Source organism: Numida meleagris, chromosome 3 (assembly GCF_002078875.1).
Source record: "Numida meleagris isolate 19003 breed g44 Domestic line chromosome 3, NumMel1.0, whole genome shotgun sequence".
Classification (NCBI taxonomy): domain Eukaryota; kingdom Metazoa; phylum Chordata; class Aves; order Galliformes; family Numididae; genus Numida; species Numida meleagris.
The window spans coordinates 5,401,806-5,419,234 of NC_034411.1; the positions used below are offsets into that span (position 1 = coordinate 5,401,806).

Genomic DNA, 17,429 nt, shown 5'->3' on the forward strand with positions numbered 1-17,429 from the left:
GGGCTGTGGCCTTCAGAATGGCTGACTGAGCTCCTGCCGTGGAAATGGGAGAGATTTTTCTCAGTGTGCTGTCAGGTGGGACACTCGCAGCCTCGCTCTGTGATACACTAAGGATCTTTTCCTCCGTATTCTTTGTTTCCCAACATTGAGGTTTTGATTCCGTGAGAGTACATCTTGAAAAAATGGGCTGATGTGGCCTTGTTCTCATTGGTCTCCATGTGGGAAGTCTCGTCGGGCAGTGAAAGCCACCAAGGCTGCCCAAGCAATCCTGCTCTGAGCAGAGGGAAAATGCGGGACCTTGGCACAGCGAAGGCTCAGGGCCTCTTCCTCACAGGCACTGTAGTCAAGGAGACTTAATTGCTCCAAACAGCTCTGAACTGTGACTGTTAGGGAAGTGTTTGAGAAAGTATCTGAAGAGTTCGGATAATGAAATTTGAATATCAGAAGAATTTTAATTCTTAAGGAGGCAAATGTTGTTCCTGGCATTATGGGCTATAGGCGCTGATCCAAGCATGCTGAAGTCAATAAATAGCCTCCGTTTGGCTCCGCTGAGTTTTGAATTAAGTCCACAGAATGTTTGATAAACTAAAAATGTTACAGCAAGCTTCTGGTGTTGGCCGTGCCCTAATGACAGTTGGTTCTGGTGGGATCAGATAAGCATGTTCTGTAAAAGAGATTTGCTACAAGGAAGAGACTGCCACTTCATTTTCTTTGTTATTTGTTGCTATTTTGATTTGGGAAACTGTTTTACAAATTACAATTGTTTTTTTTTTTCCTAATGTGTATTTTCTGGTAAGATTTAAATTACGGTGAGGCTTATTACCGCGTATAATAAAAAGCAGTCAGTGCCTGCTGGGTGAATGCCTTGGTACTGGGGACACGCATGGAATGCTTGGAAGTGCTGAAATGTAGTTGGTTTTATTTTCACTGAGAGTTATTTTATTAGGACACAATGTGGCCATGACGTGGAAACACTTATTAGATGAAGTAGTGTAGAACAGCTCTTGATTGGTTTTCTGCTTGAGATCTGAGCCTGATGTATGGCTTGGCACCTGCATATACACACAGCCATGCGTATGGCTCCGTTTGGCAGGTCCTGTAGCTCACACTTGGCAGTACCTCTTTGTAGTGATCTGTAAGTGCAAAACTAAGTATTGCTGTCCCCTAAACAGATGGAGAAGTTAAGGCAGAGGAATCAAACTGACCTTGGAAGGGGTGAGTCCTGGGGCTGTTTCTCTAAGCTGTGCACACCCATCCTGTTGCTCTGCTTGCATTCTGCAGGCAGGGCTGTCCGGTCAGCAGTGTGCAGGGCTGCCATGGAGAGGTGCAGCCCCAGCTGTGCACCAGGGCTCCTGGGACCCCCTGGCAGCGTTGCCCGTGCCACAGTGACAGTGCAGTCCCTGAGCCAGCTGCACAGCTCCTCCTGACCACTGGAGCCAGCCCAGGGTGCGTGAGACGACTCATGTAGCCCACCAGCATGTGAAATGCTGACTCGATGCTAAGCGCTCTCTAACCCACCTAAGCAAAAAGAACATGACAACAAAACAAGGGGAAAAAGCCCACACCTTTAAACAGCAGAGGGAAGTGTTCTTTTTCCGAGCTTCTTTGTGTTAAGGTCAGCAGTGTTGCTGTGAAGACCAGCATTGCTTCTATACTCAGTGTGGGGGGGGGGTTGTGGATGAGATTTGGCTGCATCCGTGCAAAGTGCTGGCGTTAATGACTGAGTCAGGGCCCACTGCTGCAGAAACAGCCTGAGCTGCACAGAGCCCCAGAATTTCACTGATCCCCATTCAGCGCTGCTAGCAAAACCACCGGGAATGGATCCCAGTCAAAAGTAAATGCAGCCTGGCAAGGAGAGCAGGTCCCAAGGAAGAAAAAAAAAAAACAAAAAAACCTGAAAATCAATGTACTCACAGCCTTGGGCTGCGAAGCTGCTTGCTAAGTGAACAGCTCATGCAATTTAACTCCCTTCTTCCTGTGTTACAGCGCTCTTAATTTTGGGGTTCTTTGATCCCACTATTCAGAGCTGAGAAGCAAGCAGAATTTGATCAGGCTCTGACAGGGGACGGTGGATTTTAATACCGCCTTCCAAAAAGGAGCTGTCGATCAAGGATGAGCTTTAATAGCTTCAGCTTGCAGCTCCCCTTTAAACTTGCTCTGCAGCTGAGTGCTGCTTGGTCAGCTGTGGAAGAGCCGGGCACCTACAAAAGGCCCCAGGGGCTCCTTGGGCGAGTCCCTCGAGGTCCCTGCCTGCCCTCTGCAAAGGGGCTGCATCCAACCGCTCATCAGCTGCCATGATCCAGCCGCGACAGGAGGGCCCTCCTCTTTGAACAAGGAGCGCCTTTCATGAGTGCCCATCCCAAGATGCCTGCTGAGCTTTTGTGAGCCAGCGGGCTACAGAGTTTTGGGTCCGCTCGGATTAAACCTTTCCTTATTGCGGCTTATTGTAGCTGGAACGGAAACAGTGAGGACAAGGGTTACTTTCCGTACCTAATTTCCAAGTTATTTTAGCTGGGGATGTTAGATAAAATAGTCAGTGACTGGCAGGATGATAGAATATGGTTTAATTTCAGATTTACTATCTGCCAACACATGCCATTCAATCAGATAAACACAGGATTTCGGCTGTCATCACAATATCTTATGCATACTTAAAAATAGAGCATTTTTTCTCACACCAAGAAGAAATTGAACAGGTTTATACACAGGACGTATATAGTCAGGATGCTAGAAAATGTGAAATAGTGTGCAATTTCTGGAGAGATTCCCTATCTTTAAATTAAGGAATTATATTAGAAGTAGTAGAAATTCTCCTGATTGCTGAAGTTTTATTGTGGTCAACTGCACAGAATAAATAAAAGTAAAGGGAGCACCTTGAGAAGTTGAAGTATAGAAAATGAGGGAAATGTCTGTAGTGTTTACAGCAGAGAACGTGAGATTGTACATAGGGTAAGACAACTCAGAACTCTGCGTGGGAGCATGGTTCTTCCTTTGGCTTGTAGGTTCCCATCCTTGTTGCTTTGTCTGTCCCGGTGCACATATTGCACCTATCACAGTAATGATTGAGTATCTGCTCTGCTCAGGAGGTGGGGATAGAAGACGGCAATCTAGGATTGCCCCAGCGTGATCCTAAATCAGGTTTTACAGGAAATGCAATTTAAGCATTCTTTATCAGAAGCTTCCATCCTGAAAACACACAACTTTACTAAAGTGGAAACAATTAGATTGGTAAAATGTGGCTGTATAAACGCTTACCACTGACGCTTTATGTTATAAATATGAGGATATACAAATGAATTATGCTCTTCTGGCCCCTTTTCCTTCATCAATATTTGTTTGTTTTTTAATTATTATTTTTATTTATCCGTTGTGAGGAGCAGCTGATGACACAGTCGAGCATTTCGTGAAGCTCTAGCCTGGATTGTTTACCAGGGCCGCACAGAGTGCTTTGTTTCTCCGAATGTCATATGAACAAACACATCTTCCTGCTCACAAGTCTGCAGCAGTCTCCCAAGCTCTGTCCTACTGTTGCTTCTCCCCTGCTCCCTGGCCTTTTTGTTCCTTAGAGCCCACATAACCCACATCTTCGCTCTTGGATGTCCTGTCTACTTTGCTCTTTGAGCTTTTGAAGTTGCTTTTGACTGGGAGATGTCCTTGTTACCAACCACCAGGGCTTTCCAGAGTAACTGATTATTGCCTGCTCTTGTTCCATCCTCTTTCCTACTAGGCTGCTCCAAAATGAGCTCGAAAACGATGGTCTGAGCTGCTCAAATATAACAGTATCTTTAAAGCCAAGACCTGTACTTGTTTCGAAGAGCAGCTCCAGCAAAAGAACAGCATTTTCTGGTGAAGATAATGGAAAGAAGGCACTTTTTTGTGAGCAGTCCATCCTGCAGGTTTCTCTGCTGGAGGGAGGCTGCTGCGTTTGTAGCATGTAGCTGGCAGACAGCTCTGCCACAGCACGTCAGCTTATTGCCCATGGAAACACGAGGGCAGCGAAATGCCAGGCGAGGAGCTGAATTTCCTATTGCTCGGACTTCATCCTTTTCTGATTATGCTCTCATGATGCTTCAGGGAGAAACTTGATTGTCAGATGGGTGGGTCCTGCAGCTCAGCCTTGCATGGGTCTTCTCTTCTTCCACCGCTCCTTCCAGGAGTTGTGCTGGGCTCAGCAAACAGATAAAACAAAGAAATAGCACAGTCTTAAAGGCTTTGGAGTTGGGTTTGGTTTTTATTTTGTTTGCCTTTTTTTGTCACTTTTAGAAAAGCCTTTCACGTAGAGTGCCATCCTAATTCATTTGGAACCGTTAGTGAGTGGGTGGTGCGTGCATTGTGGGCTGTGGTTTCATTGACATGCTCAGCCTCACTAAGTAGACGACATGTTAAATGTTTTATTTACCCTGTTTGCTACCTGTCATCTAATCAGCTTTTGTTTTTGCTGCATTTTGCTTGTATTATAGCAAGAGTAAGTGATTTCATGTAAATTAAAACCACATGAAACCTTTTAAAGCCATTTTAAAATACTAAATGGTTTTGCAAATAGGTTTGTCCAACAAGGATTGGAAAAAGAGCTCTTCGCTTACCCATTTACTCTTTTGTAGGCTTATTAGAAACCCCCCGTGTGACGCTTTCATCAAACATTGCATCCTGGTACTCATCTAGAATGCCAAATGTCACTTATACTATGCTCAAGAGTGGTTTGAATAAACAGGAGGCAGTTAACAAGGAATACAGTTTTGAACTGCGATTGCAAATGTTATTTTATAAATTACAACACAGATGCACAGCGAAATCAAAACTTGCATCCCTATGATGTTTTCTTGCTTGCCTGAAGCATAAAGCGATGCTGGTATTAACTATTATTGCTGATGTTTATTGTTGCAATCATTTCACTGTGAATAATTTTGTTTCTTACAGGTGGATCGTATCATCTTCTGCGCCTTTTTGGAGGTTGACTACAAAATTTTCAAGAAGAAAATGGGCGAGTTTTTCCCTATAGGTGGGTATTGTAATTGAACGCCATCTGACTTCAAGAAATGATGCAGGAAAAGGCAACAGTCGGCATCCTTTCTTCTTTCACTGCCGAAGCCAAATATTAAAATGTGAACTTTCTTCAGAGATCAGCTGCACATAGAGGCTGTGCTGCTGGAGAAACACAGACGTTTAAAATCTGTGAACCGGTAAAACTGTTTGTGATACTGTTTTTGCAAAATCAAGGCCTGCTTTTCTGTGCTCAGTTCTACTGGTTTCTTCAGTCCTTACTGTAATCCATATCTCCTCCTTAAAGCTGGTGTGTGGCACTGATTCTCTTGACTGGGAGGAAGATGATTTGCACTAATGTATATAGATCCTAGTGTATATGGCTTTTCCATGCACATTGTATATGCTTTACTCTTTCATTAATAGTGCTGGTAGGGTTTCTCTGCATCTTAAAAGATACCACAGGGGTTAGAGCCCAACTGTGTCTGAATGGGAACTTTAAACTTGAGCTGTCCCTGTGCAAGAATGAATTGGAGAAAGATGGCTCTCACCGGAGCACTTGGGAAATGTTAGCCATTCATCTTAGGTTTCACACGGGAGGTTACTTTCTAGAAGGCAAGAAAACCTGGTAGATAGTAAATTTGTTCACACCCCTCCTATAACTGTGATTTATTTTTATCATACATCATTAGAAGTCCATGTTAGGGTAGTGGGTTTTTTTAATCAACCCTAACCTTCTCCCATTTTATTTTGTTTTCTCTGACATCAGTTCTGCTACATGTGATAAGATCCAGATTTTAGTCTTTTTTTATTGCCCATTTCCGAAATGGCAGTCACTTAAATACTCCCCACACTGTCTGCCCGCTGGAATGGGCCTGTGAGTAATGGGAAGCAGAGCTCTGGTGTGCTGTGAGATTCTCTATTAATTTTACAGGACCGTCTTGTCACAATAGCCACAGTGGGTTTTTTTCCTTCGACTTTTACTGGTAGTATGGAAATTGTGATGTTTGTCTTATCTCACTAGAACTAACATTTTCGTAGACAAGTTTGTAATCTCCAGTTTGCAGTGATCTGAAACCCAAAGACGTACGGAATAATTCAGGTAGCATAGAATGGTGTCTAACTGCGTAATAATATTTTGGGCTGGAGCACAGTGAACATTCACTTTGGACTGCGTTCACATCTAATCTGGATAGTGTATGATCTTTGTCTTTTTTTCTGGTCAGTGTACACATCAGACAAAATGGCAGCGCCCTGTCTTCTGTTGCTGGCTCTGTCTCTGCCTTTCAGATTAAGGGAGAGTAAGCTACCGTGGCAGTTTGTCAACAAATTAGAGTTTTAATACTCACCTTCATTGCTGAAGTCTTTGAAATTCCAGATGAAAACCTTGTGTTGTTACTACAAATGTAAAGCCCACTTGGGTTTGAAAGCGCAAGGGACAATGAGATGCTTCAGGTGCTGAAGCGTGACAAAACTAAAGGGGGAAAGAGAGGAAGAAAGGAGATCCACTTCTTTTTTTGAGCTGTTAAAATCTGGCATTGTTGAAGTCTTGAACAGAGAGGGTCTGTTTGGTTAGGTGTCGCAGTGTATGAAGACTTCTTATTGCATTATGCTACGTTGTGCAGATGATTACTTGTACCATAGTTCCGTAGTTTTAAAAGCATGTCTATTCTCATGCATGTAAAACTTTAACTTTTTAATTTAATTTAATTTTTTTTTGGATCAAACTGAAACTGGGAATTTATACATGGCCGTGGTAAGGCGGTGGTGATGGGAACCCTCTAATGTGCTGTAACATCCAGCAGTTTGCAGGTGTGTGACTATGTTAAAGGATGATCTAATACTTATGCAGACAACTTTATGGAGAAAGATGCTTTACTTCTCAGCAGCCACAATTTGGTGTAGGTTTCTAAAAGACCTTAGGACCCATTCTCGTAGACTTTCAACTGTAATTTGCTCAACATTAATGATTCTGAGTACTAGTTTTGATATGTTTTAATAGTGCGGGTTTCCAGGAGGACCTGAGCATACCGGTTGTTAAGCTGGAGCTTTAAAAGGCACCAAGCTGGCTTCTAAAATTTTATCCCTGAGTCAGTGAAGGATTTCCTGTGTTTAGGTCAGTAGTCAGCACTTTGGGAGATCTGATTTTAATCTCTTGTATCACCGCGGATGTGTGGTATGCTCTTACAGGAGTCGCTTGGATCTGTGGCTTATGAGGAGAGAGGCAGAAAAGATGCGTGCAAAAGAAATGACTTTGTTAGTGTCCCTGGAGAAAAGATCAGTATCTGGGTCTCTGTCTCAGAGGAGTGCCCAAACAATTGGTATTCAGGGTCAAGTTCCTCTGCTCTGCTGAAGTGGCACTTTTCTGCTGGGTGTTATCTCAACAACAGATAGGTTGAAGTTGGCCCCATCCTAAATTGCTTATAGCTGAATGATGAGAACATTTGCTGTAGTCTTAATGGTGTTCACCAAAGGACTACAAGTGTACTGTTTCTTCCTTTTTTTCTTTTCTCTTGTCATTTGGTATCTGCATTCAACTTTAATGTAAGCTTCAACAAGTTCCCCGCAGGCTTTCCTCCTGTAGAGGAATATTCCATCTCTCTTCAAGACTGGCTTCTTCCACAAAGGACTCGGTGTGGTTCTGTGTCAAGGAATTAGCAACTGTCCGTACCTTTGGCAAGAAATTCCTGATATTTAGACTCTGGAAGGAATTGCCAAAACTGTTACGGCATTTTTTGTTTGTTTGTTTTTAAGCGATTCTATTAATGTAGTAAAACAGAAGTCTCTAAGGAAAGATTTGCCCTAAATTTGAATTGATAGCAAGCTATCTGAACATTCACAGGAGGGAATAACGCTGAGATATTACTCGAGACTTAGAGAAAAAACACTGAGATGTTTTTAAATGTGCATCTCACATCCAGAAACATTACAAAATATATCTGCATTAATAGATGTGGACAAAAATGCTTAGAAAGAAGAATATATTCATGGAGTTACATACATAAATAGTTATTACTTTAAACCTAGTGCATTAATAAATCCAGAAAGACATCCAAGTGCTTAAGCTAGTCAAGTGATAATGAAATGAAGCTAGAGTTACACCTCAGTGCATTAGAGTAAGTGGAATATAGATACAGGGAAATTGTTCCATTAGTTGAACATATCATTAGACTTATTTTGTGAGAGGGATGCCAAAGAAATTAGTTGAGTAATAGTACTGATATTAAGACAACTGCCAAGAGCTTTGTCACTTGCAAACTTTAGATATATAGGGGAAGAAGCAGACTTCTAAGTAATTTCAAGTCTTAGAAGTGTAGCGTAGCTGTTCAGTAACGGACCAGTTGTCACAGCCTCAGCATTTCAGATTCAATCTTAGTAAGCAGTAGCCTGTACAGAACCTGAGCCAAAGCCAGCATGCTCTGAGGGTAATGCCATATAAGCTTTAACTCAGACTCAGGATCTCATCCCTATGATGGCCCAGAAAAGTATTATTTTAGAAGGAAACGTGTCCTGATTCGCACAGAGTTTAGTGTTGAATCTCTGAAGTTTTGCTGAGAAGTTTGTGTGTGTCCTGGTAGAAAAAGAGCAAGGGTGAAAGAGTTTTTGTAGGACAACATCCAGCCATTGGTGCTTAAAATCAATCCCTGCTTTAGCACGGGAGGTGAGACAAATGGCAATTTTTCTTTTTCTTTTAATTGTGTCCTCTCTCTTAGTGGAATGAAATAGCTCAGACATCCTCTTTTCAGCTGCATAGAGAAATGCTCTCTGGTTAATCGGAGATGATGTCTCGCTACGTATCCTTCAGGCAAATAAAATGCCCTTGCCTGTAATCCTGGCTCAGATATGTACTTCTTACCTCACTGAATTCATTGCTACTGGTATTATGTGTGAGCTTTCCAGGAAAGCCGCTGATAACTTGTATCATTTTTCCTCTTGAAATTCATTGTCTCTTCTAACACAATTCTGCACGGAGCGTGGAATCCAGGCATTACTTTTATTGCTAAATATATATTTGTAAGACCTACCAGGAAATGATATAAAAACGTTCCCCTTGAAAAGCTAGACTTGCTAACATTTACCTTACAGTTATACATGCTCCTCGGTTGCTATTCATGTGAGTAAAATTAAGCATATTTGTACGCGGTTGCCAGCTGGAGGCAGAGACACCTTATTTTTCTCCTGTATCCTGTGTATAGCTAGCTATTTATGTCACATAGATAATCTTGTAGAGACCTTTGGCAAATGCTTATTTTTCACCGTGACTATTGTGTATTATGAAAGGTTTATCTTAAATTGCAATGTTTAAAGTACTTCTGAGTCTACCACCTGTTATCAGTGGATTGGAGAGGGAAATCATTTTTTTCTGAAAATGTTCTTTAGACCAAAATAGTGCCGTAAAAACACATACTATGAAGCTGCCCCATTCCAGGTTATATTACTGGTTTAAACACAGTAACAAAATTACTTTGCTGAAGCATCACTAAAATTGGTAGAGAGGAGAGATTTGCACTTCTATTAGACCAGTTGATAGATTGAAGATGCAAGCTTTTAGACTGTGTCCTTTCAGTACTAATTGAAAGGATGCTGAGCCCAACAGCTTGTTCTTTTTTTTCTTTTTGTGAGCCATATCAGTTGGTGCTGAGAGAGAGAGAGAGAGAAATTGCTTCTTGAAAAGCTTTCTCTCCCTTCTATTCCAGGTTATGACATTTAGTGCATTTTCTGCTTTTACCCTGGATGCCAAAACGCTACCCACCCTATCCAAAGCAACGCAGATGAGAACTACTGTTCTCTGTTAATCCTTCTATTACTTTAGGAGGATGAGATGTACGAATAGGAAGTTGTGCATAAATGTGCAAATATCTCATAATTGCAGAGGAAATTCGTTGTTAAGAGATCTACCGGGCTTGGAATCAAATTGGAAACTGTCTAAATGCCTGAATGAAGAGCTTTGTATTAAAAAGGCAGATCCCTGCACTAATACGTGACTGAACTGTTAAGCAGAGTTTGTAATTGCTGTGCTGGTGTTGAGGAGCATCCCCTCTCCACTTAATATGGCAGAACCCTCTGGGACTACGACAGGCCTCAGCATGAGCAAAGGAATCATAAGTTAGCCTTTTGTAAGTAATACTGTATCAAATGGGTAATTCGCTTGATAAATTTTGCCTCTCTGTTTGCATTTGCAACGTTCACGAGCAGATTCATTGTGTTAATTTGTCACCTGAATGTATTCCACAAAATATTTTTCACAGGCTTTATTTTACTGTGTGGATAGGTGCCAGGTGGTTTACTGGAAGTCCCTGATATCCTTTATTTGAGGTCTGGTCTGGGTAGGGGCTTGCATCATTAAGTCACACAGCTGTGGCTTCTGTCTGGTTCAGGCCACCGGGGCTTTGGGGCTACTGGGAGGCCCGGCTGAGGGAGCCTGCAGGCCTTTGGTCTTTGCCTGCCCACGGAGGGCATCCTGAGTGTGGTGCTGAGCTCAGCTGCTTTCCTTGTCTCTGGGCAGGGTTTTCGGGTTGCCATGTTTACAGCACATAAACACTGTGCCTCTTCACAGGTTTGAAGGCAAGAGCTGCCCGGCCACCTCCCCTGTGCAAACAAGCACGGCTGGGTTGAGCAGGAGCCGGGGCTGAGCCAGGGTGTCGAGCCTCAGCAGCAGCAGGTCAGCACATGGTGGCGTGGCCTTAGGTCCATGCCCTGGTTGTGGGGCAGGGTCACTGTGACCTGGGCCTGTTTGCTGGACGGAGCAAAATGGCTGTTGCTGACCAACACTGGCCAACAGCCCTGCTGCTGTTCAGGGGGCTCTCTGCTTTGCTTTGCGAAACTTTTGACGTATTGCTCAGAGATCCTGCTTAGCTTTTCATATGGTGAATATGCGGTAGCATGGTGTGTGGCTGTACTTCCCTCTCCTTTCCTGGTCTATGTACTGAGCCTTTGAGAGTACGCAGGGTCCCGTTTGGTGTATATGCCTTCATGGTCTTCTGGACAGCATTCAGTGCTCCCCCCAGCTGGGAAATCTGAGGGGAGTCTTTGGGGAGCTGGAGGAGCCTGTGCACCACAATAGGATGATGGCTTTGCTCTATTTCCCTCTTAGAGCACCTGCAGATTCTGATAAAGTGCACTCCAATGTAAATAGTTTGCTATAAAAATTGTTCTGAATCCAAAAGCTTCAGATAGCCATAAGGCTTAGAATACCCATCCATTTCAAAATGTATCTGAAACAACTTACCTCATAAAATCAAGCCAAGTAAAATCTGAAGGTGTTCACAGAACTGTGAAACTAAGTTTTTCTATTGCTTTTTGTCTTAATTTGCCATGGCAGCGACCGTGCCAGTCCAACCACACCTTGAGGTTGCTTTCCTTGCCCTTTCTGCTAGTGTCTCAGTCCTCCAGATGGTTTGTAAGGGCAGGAGAGTGAACAAGAAGCAGCTCAGGGGCAGCTTAAGAGGCAGAGACCAGGAGGGGGTCCCAGCTCCTTCTAACATGTCAGCAGGTCTCCAGTACCCAAGAAATGCTGGTGGGGAGTTCCGCTTTGGTCTGAATCATAACGAAGCTTCCTGGTATGATCTCTTCTGAATTATTTTCTGGCCTTCTGCTGACAGAGTGCTGCTCTAGCGTTGGGTTGTGTTCCAAGTATTGGTCACCTCAGGCGTGGGGCTTAAATCCTCTGATTGTACATGATTTGATACAGGCCTGTGGTATTGTCTGCTGTATGTGGGCTATAGAAAGTTGTTTGCTTTCCTCATTCTTGTTAGCAGCAGCAGCAGCACTGCTTGGATCAGGGTATGGACAGACGATGGGTCTGTAATGTATTTCATCACTCTTGTCAGGTTGTAAGGAGATTTTGGTCTGCATTTTTATTTATTTTTATTTTGCTCTGATAGTGTTTTGTGAATGTTTTCCTTTCCTCGTATTGCAAGACTGACTGCAGAGCCTGCAGTCATTCCAGAAGTTTGGGGAAAATGACTCTTTCACACCCCAAATCCCTGAGCTCTCCAGCTCCTGGTGGATAAGGATTGCATTGAAACAGTGAAATGGCAGCAGTGAAGGTGCCCTTCGAGGCACAGGGGTTGTGTGGGTATGCAAGGACCAGGCTGCTGCATGTGTTAGCAGTGTGGGAGAGGGCAGGGAAGATGATGAATGTGGTAATTACAAGGTGAGTCTGGAGTCACAATTTGCTGTCCCTTGCAACACAAGAAATGCCAGGAAATATTCCAGGAAATGATGAATCAGAATTTAAAAAAGGAAAAAGAAAAGGTAATTTTCCTACCCAACATATAGGTAGGGAGTAGGAACACTCACTGTGAGGCGTTGCGGACCCTGTAGGTCTTAAATATAGTTGAAAAAGAGATTAGCTCAACCAACAGAGAACTGGTCCAAGAGTGGCTATTAGTCACCATAGTCTATAAGTGATATGCTGAGGAAGAAGCTGGTAGTGTGGAGGGAAATGTTTTGCTGTTCTGTTCAGTCCTTTGCACGTGGATGCCTGGCACAAGGAGGTGAACAAGCATCAGCCTTTTCTGTATAATGTCTTCCGGGTATGCAGTTTTGAACGGGCACCTTTTCTTCCTGCTGCCTTGCAAAATGTTGTATATACCATGTAAAACATTGCAAATGCATTTCACGTCATGCTCAAAAATATCCCATCTTCTCCGGACACTGATGCTGAGTCACTTCGTGTGCTTGAGTGCTTCTAATTGCAAAGGATGCCGTTAAATTTGTGTTTGTCTCATTTGATTGCCTCTGTCTTAGGTTACTGATGAGATTTTGTTAGAAGCTTGTATTTGCATGTGGTGACACATTTCTAAAACATAACATTTTGTGTGTGAATGCTACACTAGCATATTTATGGGTGAGAAATCCACTTGAACATTTCGGTAAACAAAACTCAGTTGTTTTCAGTATTTTAAGGCATGGAAGAAATAAGGAAGTTTAGAAATAGGTTCCTTTTTAAAAGACAGATGCGTATTTTTGCAGGGAGTGTAAGGTAGAAACATCTGGGAAATAGAAATTCAGATCTGATCCTGGCTGTGAGCACTGTTGTCCAGTTCACTCACAGTGGGAATGGCAGCCACCACGTTGCCTTTGTATGCACCTGAGGCTCATATGGGTATATGCATTTTACTGCAGATTGAGTGATATGATGCATAAAAGATGACATCTTTGTGGTGACAAAAAAAAAGTGTAACTTCTTAGAAGGCTGGTACTACGGATTTCTATTTGATATGGCTTCAAAAGCTACAAACATTTTACATTCAGTGAGGCTCTGGTGTTGTGGGACTGGTGTAACCAAGCAACATGGGAGGAAGAACTGCACTGATGCTGCAGTAAGGCCAGGATGTACAGTATATCAGTGGAAATTTCCGCATAATCGAAACAGAGTAAACAAAATTTCATCAAACTTGCTTAGCATCAGGTGGGAGTTTATATAGTAGCTATTGTTCTGTAAGAAGGATTACAGGATACAAATGCTCAGAAGCTCCGCTTCTCCTTCCAAAGCGGAAGAATGTGCTTCTTCTGTTGAGGATTTTCTTTTTCTGAGAATATTTTTTGCAAGTAGATGTGATAAGAATCAGGCCTTGTCTTGGCTGATCTCATCTTGCAGAGATCAAATCTGCTTTTCCTCAAATAAAACCTTCCCTTTTTCTGTGCTGTTGGTCAGTCGGTTGCATCAACTCCGTGGAGAGCAGGCTTGCAGGGCTCAGAGCAGCCAAAAGAGCTCTTGAGCTCCTATGTTACTGTGAGCCTTGTGTGCACATACAGGCTTTGTCAAGCCCTGGGGTGTTCTTGTGTGCCTTACTACTCTGCCAAACTTTTATGCTGAGTTGGAGTACGCTATTATGAAATTCCTGTCAGTGGTCCTATGCTATCCAAAAAAAGTTATTTTTTTCATTTAAAATAGATAATAGATACAGGGTTAGGAAGTTCGTCAACCTGTTAATGTCATTGTGCAGGGTGGGGGAAGCTTTGGAACAAAGTTGCAGAAAAACAAATGTAGTAAAGAGGAGTAAGGACAGCGAGTACCCACTCAGTCTTTTCCACTGCAGAAATCCAGTAGTATCATAGTTTAGGCAGTTTGCAGCGAGTGGTAGCCTGATTCGTGCTGCCACCCACTGCAAGATTTGACAGAAGCTTTTCATCTGAGCAAGCAGAGACTGCCCTAAAATGGGATCCATTGTCTTGAAACTGCAGTGCCGCGCATCGTCTGTTCTTCTAGTGGGAACTGTATGGGCAGATCATCAAGTCCCTGCTAGGCAAATGCTTGAGGGCAGGAGCCTTTTCAGCTGGAACCCTACTTCTAGATAACAAAAAAGCTCAATGGGATGGCTGCAGCTCTCACTACTGAAAGGTTTCATGCATTTTTGATAGATTTTTTTTTGGAGGCATCAGCATTATTATCCCGATTTTGTCCCTTCAGCCTCTAGTACTTCTCTGCTCATCCCATTGCTCCCCTTGCCATGGTGCATGTATGCAGGCTACAGTAGGGAGAGGTCTGGTCCCACTGTGCTCTCCCAGCCCTTCTCACAGTTGTGTTCAGTCTGTGGAGCCGCACTTGCATAACAGGGAAGGCTGAGGTACATGGATGGGCTGGAAATCAGGGAGCAGCAGGAAGTGCCGAGAAGACAAACAAATGCTGAAGGATGAGACGAAGAGGCTGAGGAAAGGGAGAGGAAGGTGGGAAGGAGCCAGCAGCATGCAGCACTACTGGGGAGTGCGGGGAGCCTGGAATGCAGGCCCCAAGTACAGATGAAACAGCTGCCTTGAGCAGCTTGGAGCTGGCTCTGCTGTATGAGCTCCACAAGGCATGCATAGTTAGAAATTAAAGGTGTTTGCATAGTGTTGACTCTCTGCGTGCTAACATGAAGAACAATGCAAATAGAAGCCTGAGCAACAAGGAAGAGGCGGTTTAATGGCTTTGGGGATTAGCAGCGGTATTTAGAGCCTTTCACCTCTTTGTTCCTAACATAAATCTTAACACAGATTGATGATTTTAGCCATCTGGCTTGCACTCGCTTGTGTGCAGAGACTAGTGAGACAGAGAAAGAACCTGACCAGCAAGGCAAAATAAAAATATGTATAGGACAGAAGGCGGCATCTCCTGCTCCTGTGCCAGTAGGATCGGGTAAGGTGCAATCATTCTGTTTCACTGAGTATGGCAGGTAACAAGGGAGAGGGGAATGAAGAGGTAACTGACATCCCTTGATACATGAATCTACCACAAAGCCTGTAATTTATACAAATGTATGTGTACTGAGCAAATTACACTCAAATGCAGAGCTCTATGATCCTTCGAGATATAGTTAACCCATGTAATGTGAGTGTTAGAGGGCCAGTTTCAATCATAGGTTGATTCTGAATTGTAATTTATTTTCTATGCCGCTGCAACTGTTCTCCCTTACATCACCTACCTAATATCTTGATTGTATTGACCATAGCTCAACTAGTAGCTGGAAAACTTTGTGCCTTTAAATGTATGAAACACTTTGGATTAGATGTCTTCCTTGTATCCTAGTATGGAGCACAAGTGTGATGGGGAGCAGCTGAGGGAGCTGGGATTGTTCAGTCTGGAGAAGAGGAGGCTCAGGGGTGACCTTATTGTTCCCTGCAACTCCCTGAAGGGAGGTTGTGATGAGGTGGGGGTCAGCCTCTTCTCCCACGTAACTAGCAGTAGGATGAGAGGGAGTGGCCTCAAGTTGTGCCAGAGGAGATTCAGGTTGGATGTTAGGAAATAATTCCTCTCTGAGAGAGTGGTCATGTGCTGGAACGGGCTGCCCAGGGAGCTGGAGGAGTCACCGTCCCTACAGGTGTTCAGGAAACATTCAGATGTTGTACTGAGGGACATGGTTTAGTGGGAAATACTGGTCATAGGTGGACAGTTGGACTGGATGATCTTAGAGGTCTTTTCCAACCTTGGTGATTCTATGCACACACTACAGTGTATTTTCCTATTCAGTTGACTCTTTCAAGAATAAGATAAGAGTTACAGCAAGTCTCACATCTGGGCCTTCAAATGTGAGTTTGGGCAAGGAATTTTGACCATGTGTCTTCCAAGCAACGATTACTGGCAACAAAGATTAACTCTTGGGCTCTACTGTGATTTCACTCGGTTTTATTTGGGCATTGACAGACTGGTTTGCTTTGGTTTGAAATATGCATCACTCTAGAAAGCTTCTTCTACAAGGGGTAAAAATATGCATAGGGTGTGTGAAAAATAAACTTCAGTATTACTGATCTAATTTATAGCAATCCTGGCACTCATTTAGTCCTATATTCTCACATACAATAGCTTCAGTTAAAAAAAAAAAAATTACATGCTTTTACTTCTTCACAACCAGTAACCCAAAAGCTGCCTGTAATAATACACTTTTGGGAGAAAAGTGAAAGATTTTTGGATAAAGATTTCTAAAATAATGTTTTTTATCCAAAATAATTGGTTTTGGCACAGAGTTCTGACAACTATATGTGGTGTTTATCACTTTAGCTAGCCACACCAAGGTCAGTGAAAGAGATCACTTTATATATTACAGAGTAGCACTTTCCACCAGATGCGTTAGTGGTGTAAGTATAAGAATTATAGACACATGATGTGACTGGGGAGTGCTGTGTCCCAAAAAGGAAACTCAGATTCAGATATAGGTTGGGGTAGAATTTTCAAAGGCACCGCAGTGACCTGGAGGTCATGTCAGAACATGAGCAGAAGCCCACCTCCCATTTTTGGAAGTGATGTATAGACTGCACTGCCTTTCAGCAAGAATTAGGTTCCTTTTCCCAGAACAAAACCCAGCACTTAGTTCACAATTAGTTCACAAAAGCAGTCTTTGACTCTTCATCATTATATTGCATAATGACTACTTCTTAGTAACGCCAAATATCTTCTCTGTGTCCATTATCACCAACTTAGAAGCTATTTCTGTTGCTCTGGGAATTTCATATTCCAAGTCACTTAGAGAACAATAATTCAGAAGTTCCACAGAAGAATGGGTGATATATGTATGTTAAGATGTTATATTATGCTGATTTAGTGCTGTGTCTTAGATTAATTTGAAATTTTATCGTGCTGGCTTCATTATAAACACTTCCATGGAAAGAATATGTTATTGGAAATAGAATAATTAATAAGCTTCGTATTAACCAAATACTTTCTCAGTGGTATGCTGAAAAATGTTAGGACTCTGTTTGAAAATCCTGGCTCTGTTCAAGTCAATGGCAAGATTCCCATTGGCTTCCTTCAACAAAATTTCTCACTTCTTGATCTCAAAAACTACTTGTCAAAGCTCCTTAAAGTTTCTGTGTACAAATAGGGGTCAGTGTGCCTTTTTGAACTCCAAAGCAGTTGTTTTTAGAATAAGGAGAAAGGAAGTGAAGTATGCAGCGACTTTGTTCTGTTCTGATCCTTTGTGCCAGATTGAATTGTGCTCAAGAAAAACGTAACTTACTGTCCTTTAGAG

General features: G+C 42.8%; 1 protein-coding gene across 12 annotated transcripts in view; it reads left to right on the top strand.

The window, feature by feature from the left end:
- MACROD2 (MACRO domain containing 2) overlaps positions 1–17,429 on the top strand; it is an 847,154-nt gene that overhangs the window by 749,276 nt on the left and 80,449 nt on the right. For all 12 annotated transcript variants that reach the window (XM_021389946.1, XM_021389947.1, XM_021389948.1 and 9 more), the window contains exon 9: positions 4,918–4,999. In XM_021389946.1, the coding sequence (XP_021245621.1) occupies positions 4,918–4,999 (82 nt within the window). The remainder of the gene's footprint in view (positions 1–4,917; positions 5,000–17,429) is intronic.